The 17,240-nt window shown below is 35.2% G+C and overlaps 1 protein-coding gene across 3 annotated transcripts in view; it reads left to right on the top strand.

Annotated features, from left to right (window-relative positions):
* Positions 1-926: 926 nt before the first annotated feature.
* F13B (coagulation factor XIII B chain) overlaps positions 927-17,240 on the top strand; it is a 32,389-nt gene continuing 16,075 nt past the window's right edge. The window contains exons 1-8 of one of the 3 annotated variants that reach the window (XM_045456678.1): positions 927-1,212; positions 4,523-4,723; positions 6,299-6,484; positions 8,505-8,681; positions 9,402-9,578; positions 12,136-12,315; positions 12,404-12,589; positions 13,653-13,835. In XM_045456678.1, the coding sequence (XP_045312634.1) occupies positions 1,149-1,212; positions 4,523-4,723; positions 6,299-6,484; positions 8,505-8,681; positions 9,402-9,578; positions 12,136-12,315; positions 12,404-12,589; positions 13,653-13,835 (1,354 nt within the window). In that variant the 5' untranslated portion in view covers positions 927-1,148. The remainder of the gene's footprint in view (positions 1,213-4,522; positions 4,724-6,298; positions 6,485-8,504; positions 8,682-9,401; positions 9,579-12,135; positions 12,316-12,403; positions 12,590-13,652; positions 13,836-17,240) is intronic. The other 2 variants (XM_045456679.1, XM_045456680.1) reach the window with 2 other exon arrangements.

Consider the following 17,240-nt stretch of genomic DNA (forward strand, 5'->3'; position numbering starts at 1 on the left):
AAAAAAAAGTAGTGTTTCACATCGGGGTGGGCATATTTAGTGACTTCTGAGGTGCTGGTATATTCTATTTCTTATTTTGAAATGGGTTCAGTTGGTGAGAATTCATGTTCTGTGCTCTGATGATTTGTGTGCCTTTTCCCTTAATATATTTTAATAAAAAGTTACATAAATTGGGGCGCCTGGGTGGCGCAGTCGGTTAAGCGTCCGACTTCAGCCAGGTCACGATCTCGCGGTCCGTGAGTTCGAGCCCCGCGTCGGGCTCTGGGCTGATGGCTCAGAGCCTGGAGCCTGTTTCCGATTCTGTGTCTCCCTCTCTCTCTGCCCCTCCCCCGTTCATGCTCTGTCTCTCTCTGTCCCAAAAATAAATAAACGTTGAAAAAAAAAAAGTTACATAAATTAAAATAATAACAGCTCTTATCTCCCCATCTTACTTTCTTATTTAGATTAAAACCCATTAAAATGTAAACTCCATGAAGACTATAATTTTAATCTTTTTTTTTTCACTGCTGTATACCCAAGATTAGAACATGACCTGCACATAGTGGTCACACCAAACATTTTTCATCAACGAATGATAATATCGCACAGTGCTTATTCCATCACCTGCCACAGAATACAAACACTGTAAACATTAGATCTTACTATAATATTATGATATCATTGCTTGACACAGTTAAGGTCACTTTTCTCTTCCAGCAGTGCAACCTAGACAGCACTGTATTTTTACATCAGGTATCCATTATCTCATGTTTCTAAGTTCATCTCTCCTTTTGATCAATGGTGGTGGAGAAATCAATGGCCACAGGTGAACTTTAGTCCATGGACTTACAATAGGGAATTGAAGTTGAAAATTTACCCTGTTTTTTTATGCAGTCTGAGTTAATTATTTATGCTGCCGCTCTTGTTGCCCTTATAGGTGATCATGCCCTTATTGGACTCTGGCACCCAAAATTCTGTCAATTAACATAGTTGTGTTATTTTAACATTATTCCAAAAATGGTTTAAATGAAAGATATGTCTTGTCACAAAGATACTTAGACAGATGTTGTAAATAATTAACTTTTTCTTCAGGCAAAGTATTGTGTACTTAATGAGGAGTCCCTAGTGCTTTATAATTGTTACAATCTTTCTGGGGCACACCACTGAAGATGAGGTCGAAAGACTTGGCTTTTATCATCGTATTAATCATCTCAGGAGAACTCTATGCAGAAGGTAAATTGAATTTTTAATACTCTTTATTCCCTAAAAACCATAAAGGGAAATTCTAACATCCATTTAACTTGAACTTTTAATAAAGTCTTTCATTTTTGTGTATCAACTTTATAAAAGCACAGTTCTTATAAATAGAATTTGTTATAGTTAGGCAGATTTATTTTTCCTTTGGGCATAACTAGTAAGTATTTTTGTAGTATTTAGTATTTTGTAGTATTTAGAAAAACAAAACAAGACAAAACAAAATCCTGCTTTGTACCTCTAGGTTTTAGGGCATAGGAGATTAGGATCTAAATACCTCAAAGGGTTTTCAGGCTAACAGTACCACCATTTAGAAGTCGTATGTGAATCTTAATTCTAACTTCATAATGGAATTGATTCATAACACTGCAAAGCTTGTACAAATTTAATTCTCTGTTCATAAAGTGAGATGTTAGTGTGGGAAATTTGAAAAGAAAAAATAGCCAAAAATCATCAAAATTTTTGACTCTTCACCCTTTGATTTTTACCCTAATTTACTTATTGGCTTCAATCTTTAGGTTGTGATCAGGAGGACCATGTAATTGATTACACAGACAAGGATACTTTTGAGAGTGAGAGGGAACTCTATTAATAATTATGTAGGACAACCGTTGCAAATCAAGAGTGTCCAGACAAGCCAATATCTGTTGACTCCCTGACTCAGAAATCTTCATCGCCGGACTTCCCAGTGTGTGAACTAGCGAATGTGAGGCAGGCAGTGTACAAGTGTGGATTATTTAGAAATAATTAAGCTGTAAGGATAAGAAACCAGACAGGTCATTAGATGTCAGCAGAGTGAATATACAAAATGGGAAACCACAGCAATAAGGCTTTTCTAAAATTCCTTAGGGAATTTGTTGAAATAAAATATCTTACAGATTATAATTGCCTTTTAGGTGAAGAGTTTACTACAAATTGTGTACCCCAAAAAAGTCTGCTATTAAAACAGTAAAAGTGAAATAAATAGAATTCATCTTATTCGATACATTTAATTCTACAATAAAATTATTTTTTAGGAATAGTTTCCTTTGGTTTTATTTTTCTGTCTAAATAGAGAAAAATCAGCTGATACAGTTCTCTATTATCTCTATCATGAAGACATTGCATTTTCTAGATAATTTCCTAATTTTTACATGGTCATAACCTTCTTTCTCCCAAGCAAACAGAAAAATAACCTGCCTGAAGACAGGGACCACAGTCTCATGGTCACCCCCCCTGGAAACCTAACAGGCAATAACTGATTTCATAGCATGCAATCATCATTGGCCTATGAAAGGTGCCACTTTTGCTCTATTTATACATTTCTTCCCTTTATCCCTGATCCCAAACTCCATTTCCCCTAGCATCAAACTGAGAGCCACTATAATGTGTTTGATATATTCTTAAATATGTAACCATCTTTCTGAACTATGTCTGCTTTTGTGTATGTGCTTGACATTCACATAAAAGCTTGCCATAGATTTTCTCTCCTTACTGGTTTGTTTTACTTGCTATCATTTAAACATATTTCCATGTTGCTCAATCTATTTTGTTGCTACTGCTACATAGTGTTTCATAAATTTTACTTATCCATCTCCCTGGTGATGGACACATAGTTACCTCTAATTTGCTTCTAACCACAAATAACTCTGAAATGAATGCTGTCCATATAATCACCCTATTTCTTTGTTATAATTTCTCTGGCATATATATATTCACATGTGTGTTAATAATATTATATTGTATATTTTAAAGTTGCTAAGAGAGTAGATCTTAAAAGTGCTCATCACAAGGAAAAGAATTTGTACCTGTGTTGTGATGGATGTTAACTATATTTATTGTGAGATCATTTTGCAATATATACAAATATATATGTGTAATCATTATACTGTATGCCAAAAACTAATATATTGTATATCAATTATACCTCAATAAAAATATTATGTAAGTACATATAATATTTACTTATGTGTGACAGGCATCTGTCACTCAATAATATGTTTGTGAGAGTCACCATTCAGAATTCACCACTTGTATTGCTATATACCATTTCATTGAATGCATAGTCTAAAATACATTTAACTTTTCCACCATGAATGGGCATTTGGATTGTTTCCAGTTTGGGACTACACCAATAATGCTGCTACGAACATTCTCTAAAATTGTCTTTGGGTGCACAGATAAATACTTTTTTTCTTTCTTCTTTCATGTTGTTGATGTGGTGTATTACATTGATGGATTTTTGTATGTTGAACGATCCTTGCATTCCAGGAATAAAGCCCACATGCTCATTGGTCCTTTTAATACGCTGCTGAATTCTCTTTGCTGCTATTTTGTTGAGAATGTTTGCATCAATGTTCATAAGGGATGAATGCTTTTTAAATATGGTATGTGCATATTTTGCTTTAATATCGCCAAAGATAGTTGAGTACTTTTTACTAGGTCTGTGACCATTTACACATCCTGTTTTGTAAATCTCTTGCTCAAGTCTTTTATTTATTTTTAATGGGTTGTCTTTTTCTTTCTAAACAAAAAAAAAAAAAGCCATTCATTTAAAAATTCTGTACGTTTGCAAATCCTAAGCAGAACTTCACCTATTCTAGAACTCTGCTGTCCAGTATAGTGACTACTAGCCACATACAGCTATTGAAATGTGGTGAGTCCACACTGGGATGTGCTGTAAGTGTAAATATGCACTAGAGTTCAGACTTAGTAAGAAAAAAATAATGAAAAATAATTTTAATATTTGAAGGGGTCAAATAATACCTATTAAAATTAACTTCAATTGTTCCATTTATTAACGTGACTACTAGAGATTTTGAAATTACATATGTGGCTTGCTTTATATTTCTGTTAGTGAGTGTTCTTTTACAAAGTTAGGGAAAGCTTCCCTGAGGAAGTGGCCTGACCAATTTTCTTCTTACTGTTGGGTATTGGGATTACAAGCAGATTAATTCTGATTGAAAAAATTGTCATAGAAGTGCCTTAAAATTTTAGTTAATAAAAAGAAGTACTAGTTAAAGTGGCTGCAAACATTTCGAATTTAGAAATGTTGGGGTGCCTGGGTGGCTCCGTCAGTCAAGCGTCTGATGCTTGATTTCGGCTCAGGTCATGATCTCATGGTTGTGGGATGGAGCCCCACACCTGAACGTGGAGCCTGCCTAGGATTCTCTCCCTCTGTCCCTCCCCTCCTCCTCCTCCTCCTCAAAAAAAAAAAAAAAAAAAAAAAAAAAAGTATTGCCATTTGGTCACACATTTCATGGTTTTAGGTATGTTTTTCAGTTTTCATCTTGATATTTACTCATTTCAGAGAAACCCTGTGGCTTTCCTAGTGTGGAAAATGGAAGGATTGCCCAATATTACTATCCTTTTAAAAGCTATTACTTTCCAATGAGAATAAATGAAAAATTGTCATTTTCCTGCTTGGCTGGTTATTCAACGGCAACTGGAAAACAAGAGGAGCGAATCACATGTACCCAAGAGGGCTGGTCTCCAGAACCACGATGCTTCAGTGAGTTGGTGGCCTGTGTCCACAAAATATGTATAATATGGGAAGAGAGTAGTCTGTAAGCGTCCAATAAAACCTGGCTGGTGGTGAAAAGTTTTGGTAGATTAAGAACAAAATTACTGGTCCAGGGTCTCTGTTACAAAATGAAGGCATATTCTGAAATTCTATAAATAATGTTTCTTATTAAAATGCTACTGTCTTTATTTTCAGTAACACCCTGTGAAGAGAATAAAAACATTTATTTTATTTTTTTTTAAATTTTTTTTTTCAACGTTTATTCATTTTTGGGACAGAGAGAGACAGAGCATGAACGGGGGAGGGGCAGAGAGAGAGGGAGACACAGAATCGGAAACAGGCTCCAGGCTCTGAGCCAACAGCCCAGAGCCTGATGCGGGGCTCGAACTCACGGGACGCGGGGCTCGAACTCACGGACCGCGAGATCGTGACCTGGCTGAAGTCGGACGCCTAACCGACTGCGCCACCCAGGCGCCCCTAAAAACATTTATTGAAATTGGTGTTATCATACCGCCAGAAACAGAGATACAAATAAGTTACTTTAAGGAGTGAGGAACTTATACAGATAATGTGCATAGGAAGCCAGAAAAAAATGCTTGTCACTGGCCATAGGAAGAAGAGTAAGATTGTTACTGTAGTGTTTTATCCTTTGAAAGACTCATCTCTCCTTTGTGCACCAACTTCTTCTCCCATAATATCCATTAAAAAATGTGTTTTCTGAATTTTGAGTTCAAATTTAGGAAAAATAAATCTGATGGATCTGTCTCATTATTTAATGCCAGGCTACCCTATAGTCAAACTATTAATTAGCTTCCATCAGAACAGGTGACCTCTCTCAAACAAAGAATTCTCTAAGCTCTGTTTTGCAGAATAGAGGTTTTAGATGAATCTCTTTTATTTAGAAAGTCGGTATGCGCTTTTGTTACACAGTGTTAAAAATTGTCAAACACAGTGGACTTAAAAATATTAGGAAGTAAATTCAAATGAAATTGCTTCTACTTGCCATTAATGACAATTAGTGGAAGAGCGCTGTTAAATTTTCTAAAAGTAGATGAGATAGGTGTAGGTGTCACTATAAAAACTGAAGTTAATAAATGCAAAGAATGTCAGTATGAAGTTGAATCGATTTTTGAAGTTTGTTACAGAACATGGAGGCTATTTCCAAAATTAAGGAATTTGGGAGTGAAATTTGTTCTTCATTCTTTAAATTCCAAGAATAATAGGGGCACCTGAGGGGCAACCGAGTGGCTCAGTTGGTTAAGCATCTGACTTCAGCTGAGGTCATGATCTCACTCTTCGTGAGTTTGAGCCTTGTGTCAGGCTCTGTGCTGACAGCTCAGAGCCTGGAGCCTGCTTTGGATTCTGTGTCTCCCTCTCTCTCTGCCCCTCCCCTGCTCACACTCTTTCTGTCTGTCTCCCTCTAAAAAAATACATAAACATTAAAATAATAATAATAAATAAATAAATTCCAAGAATAATATTAAACTTTTGCCTTATTTTTACAACTAAGTAAAAGACAAACTTAAGTTCACCAAGTTAAACAAAGAATTTTCTTTCCCATAGAAAAATGCACTAAACCCGAGCTGACAAATGGTTACATCTCTGATGTAAAATTATGGTACAAAATCCAAGAGAACATGCGTTATAGTTGTAATTCAGGATATAAAACTACTGGAGGGAAGGATGAAGAAGTGGTTCAATGTCTTGCTGATGGATGGTCTTCTCAACCTGCCTGCAGGAAGGAACATGGTATGTGTTTAAGAACCATTTCCTAAAACCGAAGAAAAGGGACAGTGAGGCTAGTACTTTCTTATATTGATAGGCATTTTTATTTAATAGAATTTATTTTTCATCATGTCTGCAAATGCAAGAAGTTGGTATTATATTGTTTTTCTTAAGTGCTAGCTGTTTCCCTAACCCAGGGGTTCTCAACTCCTAAAACACACCTACTCCAGTAGCTCCTACTTATTTGTTTTGATATTAATAGACTTTTATTTTTAGAGCAGTTTTAGATTTGCAGAAATATTGATCAGCTAGTACAGAGAGTTCCCATGTACCCCTTCCTGCCCTTGGCCACATACAGTTTCCCCTCTTATTAACATCTTGCATTGAGTGAGGCATATCTGTTGCAATCGATGAGCCAATGTATAACCAAATTCATACTTTACATTAGGGTTCATTCTTCGTGTTACACATGCTATGGGTTTTGTCCAGTGTCTAAGGATACGTATCCACCAGTAAGGTGTCATGCAGAATAGTTTCAGTGCCTAAGAGCCCCCTGTTTTCCACCTATTCATCCATTTTTTCTTCCCTCAAACCGTTGGCAGCCCTCATCTTGTTTTTTAGTTGTGGCAAAATACGCATCACATGAACTCTACAATTTCAACTGTTTTGAAGTGTACAATTCAGTAGCATTACGTACATTCACAATGTTGTCATCACCATCACCGCTGTTTCCAAAACTTTTTCATCAAACCGAAGAGAAACTCTCTACCTTTAATAATCCCCTACATCCCCCACCATACCCCAGTACCTGGTAACTTCTATTTTCTGTCTCTATCTATTTCCTTATTTTAGAAACTTTGTATAAGAGGAGCCATGCAATACTGTTCTTTTGTGTCTGGCTTATTTCACTTAGCACAATGTATTCAAGGTTCATTTATGTTTTAGCATGTATCAGAGTTAATTTCTTTTTATGATGGAATAATATTCTGTTATATATATATGTATATATGTATATATAAAACATTCTAATAATATATATATATATATATATATATATATATATATAGCATTTTGTTTGTCCATTTATCCACTGATGGACACGTGGATTGGTGACAATTCCTCTAAAAGTTAAACATAGAATTATCATACGATCCAGTAATTCCACTTCTAGGTATATACCCAAAGGAATTGAAAGCAGGAACTCAGTCTACACCAATGTTCGTTCCCAGCAGCGGTTTTTCACAACAGCCAAAAGGTGGAAGCAGTTCCTACTTTATACTAATAAAGAAAAGAATGAAATGGAATAAAATAAAAAAACCTTAAACCTGTTCCTTGCAACATATGTAAATTACTATTTCCTTTATTAAAGAAGAATTCAAGATAATGCCCATGATTTTTATTGGCAGACCCATATCGGATACACTTAAAATAATCCAGTAACTTGAATAGTCATACTTTGCTAACGTGTTGTTAGTTGCTTAAACTGTACAAATCCTCAGATGGCACATAATCAAAAAATTGTTACTGAACAAGCCTTTAGTTGAATTGTGGCCTTTTTTCAACTACACTAGAGTAGAATTTTAAGAATAGAGTGGGTGCCTGGGTGGCTCAGTTGGTTAAGCAACCAGCTCTTGCTTTTGGCTCAGGTCATGATCTCATGGTTGGTGAGATTGAACCCCGCATCAGGCTCTGTGCTGATGGCACAGAATGTGCTTAGGATTCTCTCTGTGTCTCTCTCTCTGTCTCTGTCTCTCTGCCCCTCCTGTGCTTGTGCAGATCTGTCTCTCTCTCTCAAAATATTTTTTTTTTTTTTTTTTAGAAAAAAGAGTATAAGACTGGTGCATTAACACACAAGGTGTATTTAAAAAAAAAAAAGGGAATAGAGAGACAAAGGCAAACTGGCTGTTTTTCAATTTTGCCAAAGATGATTCCACCAAATATGCTCCAGATTTTGTGAAAATACATTTTGAGATTTGTTTTTAATATTATTGTTCTAATGATAAAATTCATAAAATAAATAACGTTGATTTTTTTTTTTTTTTAGAAACATGTTCGGTCCCTGAATTACATCATGGAAATTATTCCACAACGCAGAAAACATTCCAGGTGAAGGACAGAGTACAATACGAATGCACTGCGGGCTACTATACAGCTGGAGGAAGGAAGGCAGAGGAGGTAGAATGTCGCACATATGGATGGTCTCTCACACCAAGATGTACCAGTACGTTCTCATTTTATTTTTTTTTTAATTTTTTTTTAATGTTTATTTATTTTTGGGACAGAGAGAGACAGAGCATGAACGGGGGGGAGGGGCAGAGAGAGAGGGAGACACAGAATCGGAAACAGGCTCCAGGCTCTGAGCCATCAGCCCAGAGCCCGACGCGGGTCTCGAACTCACGGACCGCAGATCGTGACCTGGCTGAAGTCGGACGCTTAACCGACTGCGCCACCCAGGCGCCCCAATACGTTCTCATTTTAAAGATGATCTGGTCTCATTTAAAAACTTTCTCTTATATGGAAATGTATATAAATTGTCACCCTAATTATGTTTCATTTTTCATACTTGTTTTTGCTTATGGTTTTAATTATGTCGATCATAGGCTTTGATCAGTTAAAGCTCTCAGGGGTTTCATACGTAGCTCCCTCGCTGAGGTCTGTTGGAAGTCAAGCCTCCACACAGGAAAAAAAAATAATTAAAAAAAAAATTAAAAAATAAATATAAAGCTCTCAAATAGCAGAATTTCTTTTAGCTCAGATAATTAAATTAACATAAGCCTAATGATATTTCATAAATATAGGAATTGACAAGCTTTTATATGTATTACAAAATATGGCAAATTTACCAATTTCTATTCCAGATATGATATATAAATAGATGAATTTTGTTCAACAGAAAAAATGACACTTTCTTTTGTATTTTATGTCGTTCTTTCATTTTTAGAATTAAAGTGCTCTTCTTTAAGATTAATAGAAAATGGTTATTTTCATCCTATAAAGCAAACTTATGAAGAAGGAGATGTAGTTCAGTTTTTCTGTCATGAAAATTATTATCTAAGTGGATCTGATTTAATTCAGTGCTATAACTTTGGTTGGTATCCAGAATCTCCTGTATGTGAAGGTAATTTTAAAAATTTCACACTCATACAAATAAAATATCATGTCTTAATCAGCTTTAATTTTTATGAAAAAAAATTTATCTGATGATATCTAATCCTTGTCCTGAGTGCTATCTTTTAAGATAAATATGGTCTTTTAAATCAGTGCTATTTTCACCAATATTTAATACATTTAAATTTGAAGAAATCTTAAATTTTGCATTAGTTTGTAGAGTGGTTATAACTTTTAAACTCTCTTATTATAAATTTAAATCTCTTATAACAATGAATAAATTTTCTTTTTGAGAATTACTAGATTCAATTATTCCAAGCTGGCAGCTTTGTGAGGGTTTCTTTCTTATCTGGCTACATATTTCGTGATATGAAAATACAGTCTTCAGAATACTGGGGGTAAAGAATAGAAAAATCAACAGAATATTAACCAGAGTAAAAATGAAAAATATGATCCTCTAGTAAGAGCTATTGTAAAATGTAATCCATGGGGTAAATTTCTATCACTGGACATGTCCAAGAAGATAGTATGATCACCTGTTGGAAGGCAACAATTCAACAGTCATTTAAATGTACCTACAATGAGATATGAAAGAGATCCTAGCCTAGCAGAGGGAACAGATTTGAAAATTGTTCATTTGAAAATGAACACATTGATGCAATGTGACAAATATAATAAAGTCAGGTATAAAGTATTTGAACAAACATTGAAGATTTTGAGGTATGGGGTGCGATAGCATTTTTGGAGGTGTTGGATAGTATTGGAACTGAAAGGTAAGTAGGAGTTTCAGGATTGGGAGAGATGGGGAGAAGTAAAGGTCTTGATAGCCTCTATTTTCTCTGTAATATAGAAAATAATGCCATTATTGACAGGCAGGAGGAAGACAGGAAAGTGGAACTTGGAAGAGGGGGTGAAGCTAGAAAGAGTGAAAGGGGAAGATGACCAGAGGTATGAGATGGGACTGCCCAGAAGGATCCTAATTCTTTAAATGCACCAAATGATAACTTCAATGTTTTTGTTTTTACTTTTCCAGTCCTGCTCAAGAGCCTTGGTCTAACAGTAGAGAGGAAGATTGTTAGCAAATTACCTGCCGCATGTTATTTGAGAAATAAATGGCAAACCTACATTATGCGTACCCCCCTCCCCCCATCCAAATTAGTCAGCATGCCAGCATGCCATGTTATTTTCTCTAGTAAATAGTCATTAGATGTAAGGTAGGCAGTGCAGTTGGCTGAATAATAATAAATTATATCCTAATCTCTGGGGCCAGTGAATGTTACCTCATTTATAAAAAGGGACTTTGCACATGTGATAAAATTAAGGATCTTGAGGTAGGAATAATTTCTGGGATTATCCATGTGGGCCCTAAATGTAATCCCAAGAGGGAGGCAGAGGGAAATTTGACTACAGAAGAGGAATACAGATGTGACAGTGGAAGCAAGAAGTTGGAGTAATAGGAGGAAAGGTCGTGTGCCTAGAAATGCGTTCAGCCTACAGAAGTTTAAAAAGGCAAAGAAGCTGATTCTCTCCTAAAGTTTCTAGAAGGAATGAAGCTTTCCTGATGTTTTGATTTTAGACCAGTGAAACTGGTTCTGGGCTTTGCCTTCCAAAACTGTAAAGAATAAACTTGTGCTATTTTAAGCCACTTAAGTGTGATAATTTGTCCCAACAGCAATAGGAAATTAATACAGTCTGCATTTTAGAATAGTTAAGAAGATTTTATTTAATTTATATAACATGGTACAAGAACAGATCCACCAGTTAATAGTTAATATACTTACTTCAGAAGCTTTAGTTTATCTATATGAGAGAAATAATTGTCCCTGCTTAATAAAGTTACTTTAGGAATAAAGGAGATAATGAATGCTGTTTTAATTTACTTGCTTTTATAGTTTTCTATTGGTGTATAACACCACTATTACAAATTTAGCAGCTTAAAACAACACATTTGTATTATTTCATAATTTCTGTAGGTCGGGAGTCTGGGAATAGCTTATCTGGATCCTCTGCATCTTTGTCTAACAAAACTGCTATTAAAGTGTCAGCTGGGGCTTTGGTCTCATCTGAGGCTTGACTGGGGAAGAATCTGCTTTCAAACTCATTGTGGTTGTTGACAGCATTGAGTGCTTTGCATATTGCTGAGCTGGGAGCCTCAATTTCTTCCCAGCTGCCTGCTGGAGTCAGCCTTCTGCTCCTGGCCTTGTTGTCTCCCCATTTGGAAGCTCACAATGTGGGACTGTGCTTTTTATCAAAATCAGCAGGGAGAGAGTCTCTCGACAAGAATGGCCTTACAGTATTATGTTGCATATTATACATACATAATCACATACATCCCCTCGTCTTTGCCACGTTCTATTGGTCAGAAGGAAGTCACAGTTCCTGCTCAGTGGGGAGGGGTATCACACAAGGAAATGAACAACAAACACATCAAAAGTGGAGATCAAGGGGGTGACCTAGGGTCTGTCTTCAATACTTCCTCTGGTACTTGGCTCAATGAATGTGTTTATTAAATCTACCTATTATTTTTGTAACTATATGACTAAATATGGTGATTTTTTTTTTATAAGGAAGAAGAAACCGATGTCCTCCACCACCTCTGCCACTAAACTCCAAAATCCAAACACATTCGACAACTTATCGTCACGGAGAAGTAGTCCATGTAGAATGTGAAATTAATTTTGAGATACAGGGATCAGAAGAAATACGTTGTGAAAATGGAAAATGGACAGAACCTCCAAAATGCATTGGTTAGCAACACCTTGAATAAGCTTTCCCTAAAATGAGGTTTGCATGTGTAGCTAAATGGTCTCTTTCCTCTCATTTGTTTCTTTGCAGAACAAAAGGAGAAGATAGCCTGTGAGGACCCACCTTTCATTGAGAATGGCATGGCAAACCCACACTCTACGATTTACTACAATGGGGATACAGTGGCGTATGAATGTAAAAGCGGGTATCATCTCCGGGGATCAAAAGAAATAACTTGTAAACGTGGAAACTGGACACGTCCTCCTGAGTGTGTTGGTATGTATGCTATATTTACCATCAACAGCTAAGCCAATTCCGTACAATTTTTCACTCTCCTTACTTAATCCACTCACTTATAGCAAGACACTACTGCCTACTACTGCACCTACTCTACTACCGTTTTCGTGTGTGTGCAGCCATCCATAGAATTTGACCCAGTATAAAGAATTGGGAAACTAAAAAAGATTTTTGAATGTCCATTAGTGCTAAGCACTGTTATCTGACCTATTTTATACCATGATTTCTGAGCTTTATATGAAATTACATAAGTAACAGTGTGCTTCATTAGAGAAGTAAATAAGGGCATGTTGGATTGGGTGACTGGCCATGATCATGATCTACTTCCTCTCCCTTTATGTCCTGCAAAGTTATATTAGAGCACTCTGTTACTGACTTTGAGTCAGTCCTTCTGATATTACTTATGCATCTGGCCAGTCTGAGCCCTACATCCTTCTGAGACATGTCTCTGGTCTTTTGCTGATACGCACAAGCAAGCTATACTGTCACTCCTAGGTGCTATCCTTCCTGTCATCCTTCTCATTTCTCGAGCTCTCCTAGAAAGATCTCCACAAACATGTTTATTTAAGATATTTATTGCATAAGAGAAAAGCTATGAAGGATGCTAAAGAAATCAGCAGATAAGAAAAAAACTAAAGGGAGAGAAAAAGTAGAAAATCTCATCCACAGATTGACTGAGATCTGAGATGAAGGGAATGAGAATAAAAAAAATAAACGATAAAAAAAAACTGACGGTAATATTTGGGTTATTGTTTACCTTTCCATACATTTTAAGAATATCTCTATTATGATTCATTCATAAGCAAAAAAAGTGACAAATATGCATATGTGTTCTTAGGTGAAACATTTGCTGTTTATTCTTACATAGTAAATTTTTAAAATATTTGAGTTGAATAGCATTTTTCTCATTTCTGGAGAATTTAGAAATCAATGGTCCTGAATCAATTGTCCTAAATATTGAAGAACTAGAGTATGGGTAACTTTATGATATCATTATGTTGTTATAAGTTCATATTAATTCTAAAATAACCACTTTCCTTAGAAAATAATGAGAATTGTAAGCCTCCACCTGCTGTAATAAATGGGGCTGTTGTTGATGGATTACTGGCAAGCTACACAACAGGATCCTCTGTGGAATATAGATGCAATGAATACTACTTATTGAGTGGGGCAAAAATATCTCGTTGTGAACAAGGAAGATGGTCACCCCCACCTGTTTGCTTAGGTAAGATAGAGAACACATTGTGTTTTTTTTTAAATAAAGAGATGCAATTGACACATAACATTGTGTAAATTTAAGGTGTACAATAAGGTGAGTTGATACACATATGTATTTTGAAATGTTTACCACAATAAGGTTAGTTAACATTTCCTTCACCTCACATAATCACCATTTTTTGTCATTCTTGTCATTATGAAGATCTACTCTCCTGGCAACATTCCAGTATCAAAACAATACTATTGACTATAGTCACCATTATGTACATTAGATCCCTGGAACTTACTCCGTTTATAACAGAACACGTTGAATTTCTTTTATGATTATGTGTCTATTTTTATGTGATTTTGACACGTTTTATGGCATGGAAAAGATGAATTTTGTATAAACTTTTCCCCAAATGTTTTCTTTCTCTTCTCTCTCTCTTTTTTTAGGAGGTTTTTATTTTATTTTTTTAAATATGACTTATTGTCAAACTGGCTTCCATACAACACCCAGTGCTGATCCCAATATCCCTTCGCTTTTCTGTAAGCAGAAAATCTAATATCACAGGGTCTAAAACTCCACTAGTTCTCACCTATTACTTTTTAAAAATTGTGGTAAAATATGAACAATAAAACTTTACCATCTTAGGCATTTGTAAATGTGCATTTCAGTGGCATTAAATATATTCACATTTTTGTGACTGGTTACATTTCGTGTCATCTTTCTCTGAACTGAAATTAAGGATCATCAGCATCTCTCCTATATTGTCCCCAGAATGTCATTTGGAGAGGATAATCAATCCAGTTCCTTCCTTGCTAGAGCATATTGTTAATAGCTTTCTTGGCTATCAATTCCTCACTTGAATGATCACCTTTCTTTTATTTTGCTGAGCAAATAAAGACATGCTTGTAATTACTTTAAATATATTTTGCATTAAGATATGGTATATACAATGTGTTAACAATGTGTCAAATGGAGAATTAAGGCAGCTATCTAAATAATTATCTAAATTGAGATAACTTTCAGAAAATAATATTCACCTTTCATTTCAAGCCTATATATTTGCCTCATTTTTGACATTGCTAGTCAAAATTATATTTAAAGGAGTATAATTGGTCACTACAGTTGCAATGAACTTCTTACATTGTGACTTCTACAAATAGGTAATGGTATCATAAACTTTCTATAAGTTAAAATAAAATAGTAATTTAATTAAAAATGTTAGCCTTTCAAACTATAAATGTAAATCATTGTTATTTACTAAAAAAATAAGTATATAGAAGCAACTAGAAGAAAACAGAAAATATCAGTAACTTAGGAGGAAACAAAAGCTGTTAATTACTTAGATAATGGTTTTCTAAACCTTTTCATACACATACACACACACACACACACACACACACACACACACACACACGCAACGCATATTTATAAAAAATATATGCTATCATGAGAGGCTATGTAACTTGTTTTTTCCCCACAAACTATATTATGAATGTGGTTTGATATATTTGTACAATATACATTTTAATTGATGCATAGTATTCTATAATGCAGATATGCCATAATTAAATTAATCACTTTTAATGGAAGTTTAGTGTGGTTTCAACATTTTTATATTCCAAACAGTACATTTTTTTGTACTAAATGTTTGCATGCTTAAAAAACACTTTAGTTTTTGATTTTTAGAATTAAGTATGTTTCTTTCACATGTCTTATTTTGTTTTAGCTTTTTTTTTTTTCAGATTTTCTGAAGGAGAACTTTGGATGAAAGAAATTTGGAATTTTAATTATTTTTCTGTAAATTGTCAAATTGTCCTTGAGAAAGTTAATCTGATTTATGACCCTACCATCAGTGAATCAAAGTAGCACTTTTCTTACACTTTAATCTTCACAAATTGTTAATCCAACAATTAAAATTATTTTAATTTGGTTTATTTAAGTACTAATAAATTGAGTTTATTTATTTGATTCGGTTATTTAAGTATTACTCAATTGAGCATTTGTCAATTTTCTAGTGGCTGGCCACAGGTTTTTTTTTTTTTTTTTCCAATGACCTTGATTTTTTTATACTTGTAATAAAAGTTTTATTAGTATAAATTATATTATTCACTTGACAATGATGCAAGATATAACAATGTATATTGCAACCATTTTTATTTTCCTTTTCTTTATACTGTTTTCATATAAGTTTAAATTTTAAATCGCAAGCTCTTTCCACATCCCCTTTGTGGTTTCTCTATTCCAAATCATTCTTAAGCTACTGTTCTCGTGCAAATTCAGATATGTCTACCTATGGCTTTTCTTTTTTATAGTTTTTTAAATGTTTTAAATGTTTTTTATTTATTTTTGAGAGAGAGAAAGACAGAGCATGAGTGGGGTGGTGGGGAGGGGGAGACACAGAATCCAAAGCAGGCTCCAGGCTCCGAGCTGTCAGCACAGAGCCTGATGCGGGGCTTGAACCCATGAACCACGAGATCATGACCTGAGCCGAAGCTGTACACTTAACCGACTGAGCCACCCAGGCACCCCTACCTGTAGCTTTCCTATTGCTTTCCTATTTTTATAAAAGTTTTTGATATTAAGGCTTTGATGATGTGATTGATAATGCATTGAATGGAATTACAGTCATCTCTGAGGATGGAGACTAAATGGAAATAGCAATGGAAAAGCTAGTAATGAAACAACCTCATAAGGAATAACAAGGTTTAAGGAAATCTGTCATTCTGTCTGGAACAATCGTCTCGAGACACATAGACTTGGTGCTCATAAGTCAAAGCAGATACCGAATGAAGACCATTTACTGTCATCAGGGCAAGAGGGCAGAGTTCTGTACATCTTATTTGTCCACAGAAACTGCAAGTATTCTCACTACAAATGGGGAAAATGGTGTTAGGAGCAGAATCTTCCATCTGTGAATTATTGTTCCAGTCATTATGAACCTCTTCAACCTCCCACCGATCTTCCCTGTCTCCTACTCCAGCCACTCTGGTTTCCTTGCTCTTCCTCACACAAGACAAGTATGCTCTTACCTCAGGGCTGTTTCCTCTTCCTGGAACGCCCTTCCCTCAGAAAAAGCCATGGTTCACTCCTTGACCTTCTGTCTGTGTCGATACTACTTCTTAGGCTTATCACAACCATTTGACTTAAAAATTACTTACTTCCCTTACCCCATCCCTCTGATAGCCCCTCCTCTCCCTCCACTACTTATTCCCCATCTAATTTATTATATGTGGTTTTAAGATGGCCACAAATTATAAAACCCATGTATTTATTTTAATTACTGCTAGTTCATTTGTGTTTCTCCCATTTAGAAGGTAAGGTCCATGAGGGTGGAGATCTTTGTTTTGTTCTTTGATATATCTCAAGCGGTAGGTGTCCCACAAATATTATACAGTAAATATGTTTGCTATGTCATGATTTTTA

The sequence above is a fragment of the Leopardus geoffroyi genome, chromosome C3 (assembly GCF_018350155.1).
Source record: "Leopardus geoffroyi isolate Oge1 chromosome C3, O.geoffroyi_Oge1_pat1.0, whole genome shotgun sequence".
In the NCBI taxonomy this organism is placed as follows: Eukaryota; Metazoa; Chordata; class Mammalia; order Carnivora; family Felidae; genus Leopardus; species Leopardus geoffroyi.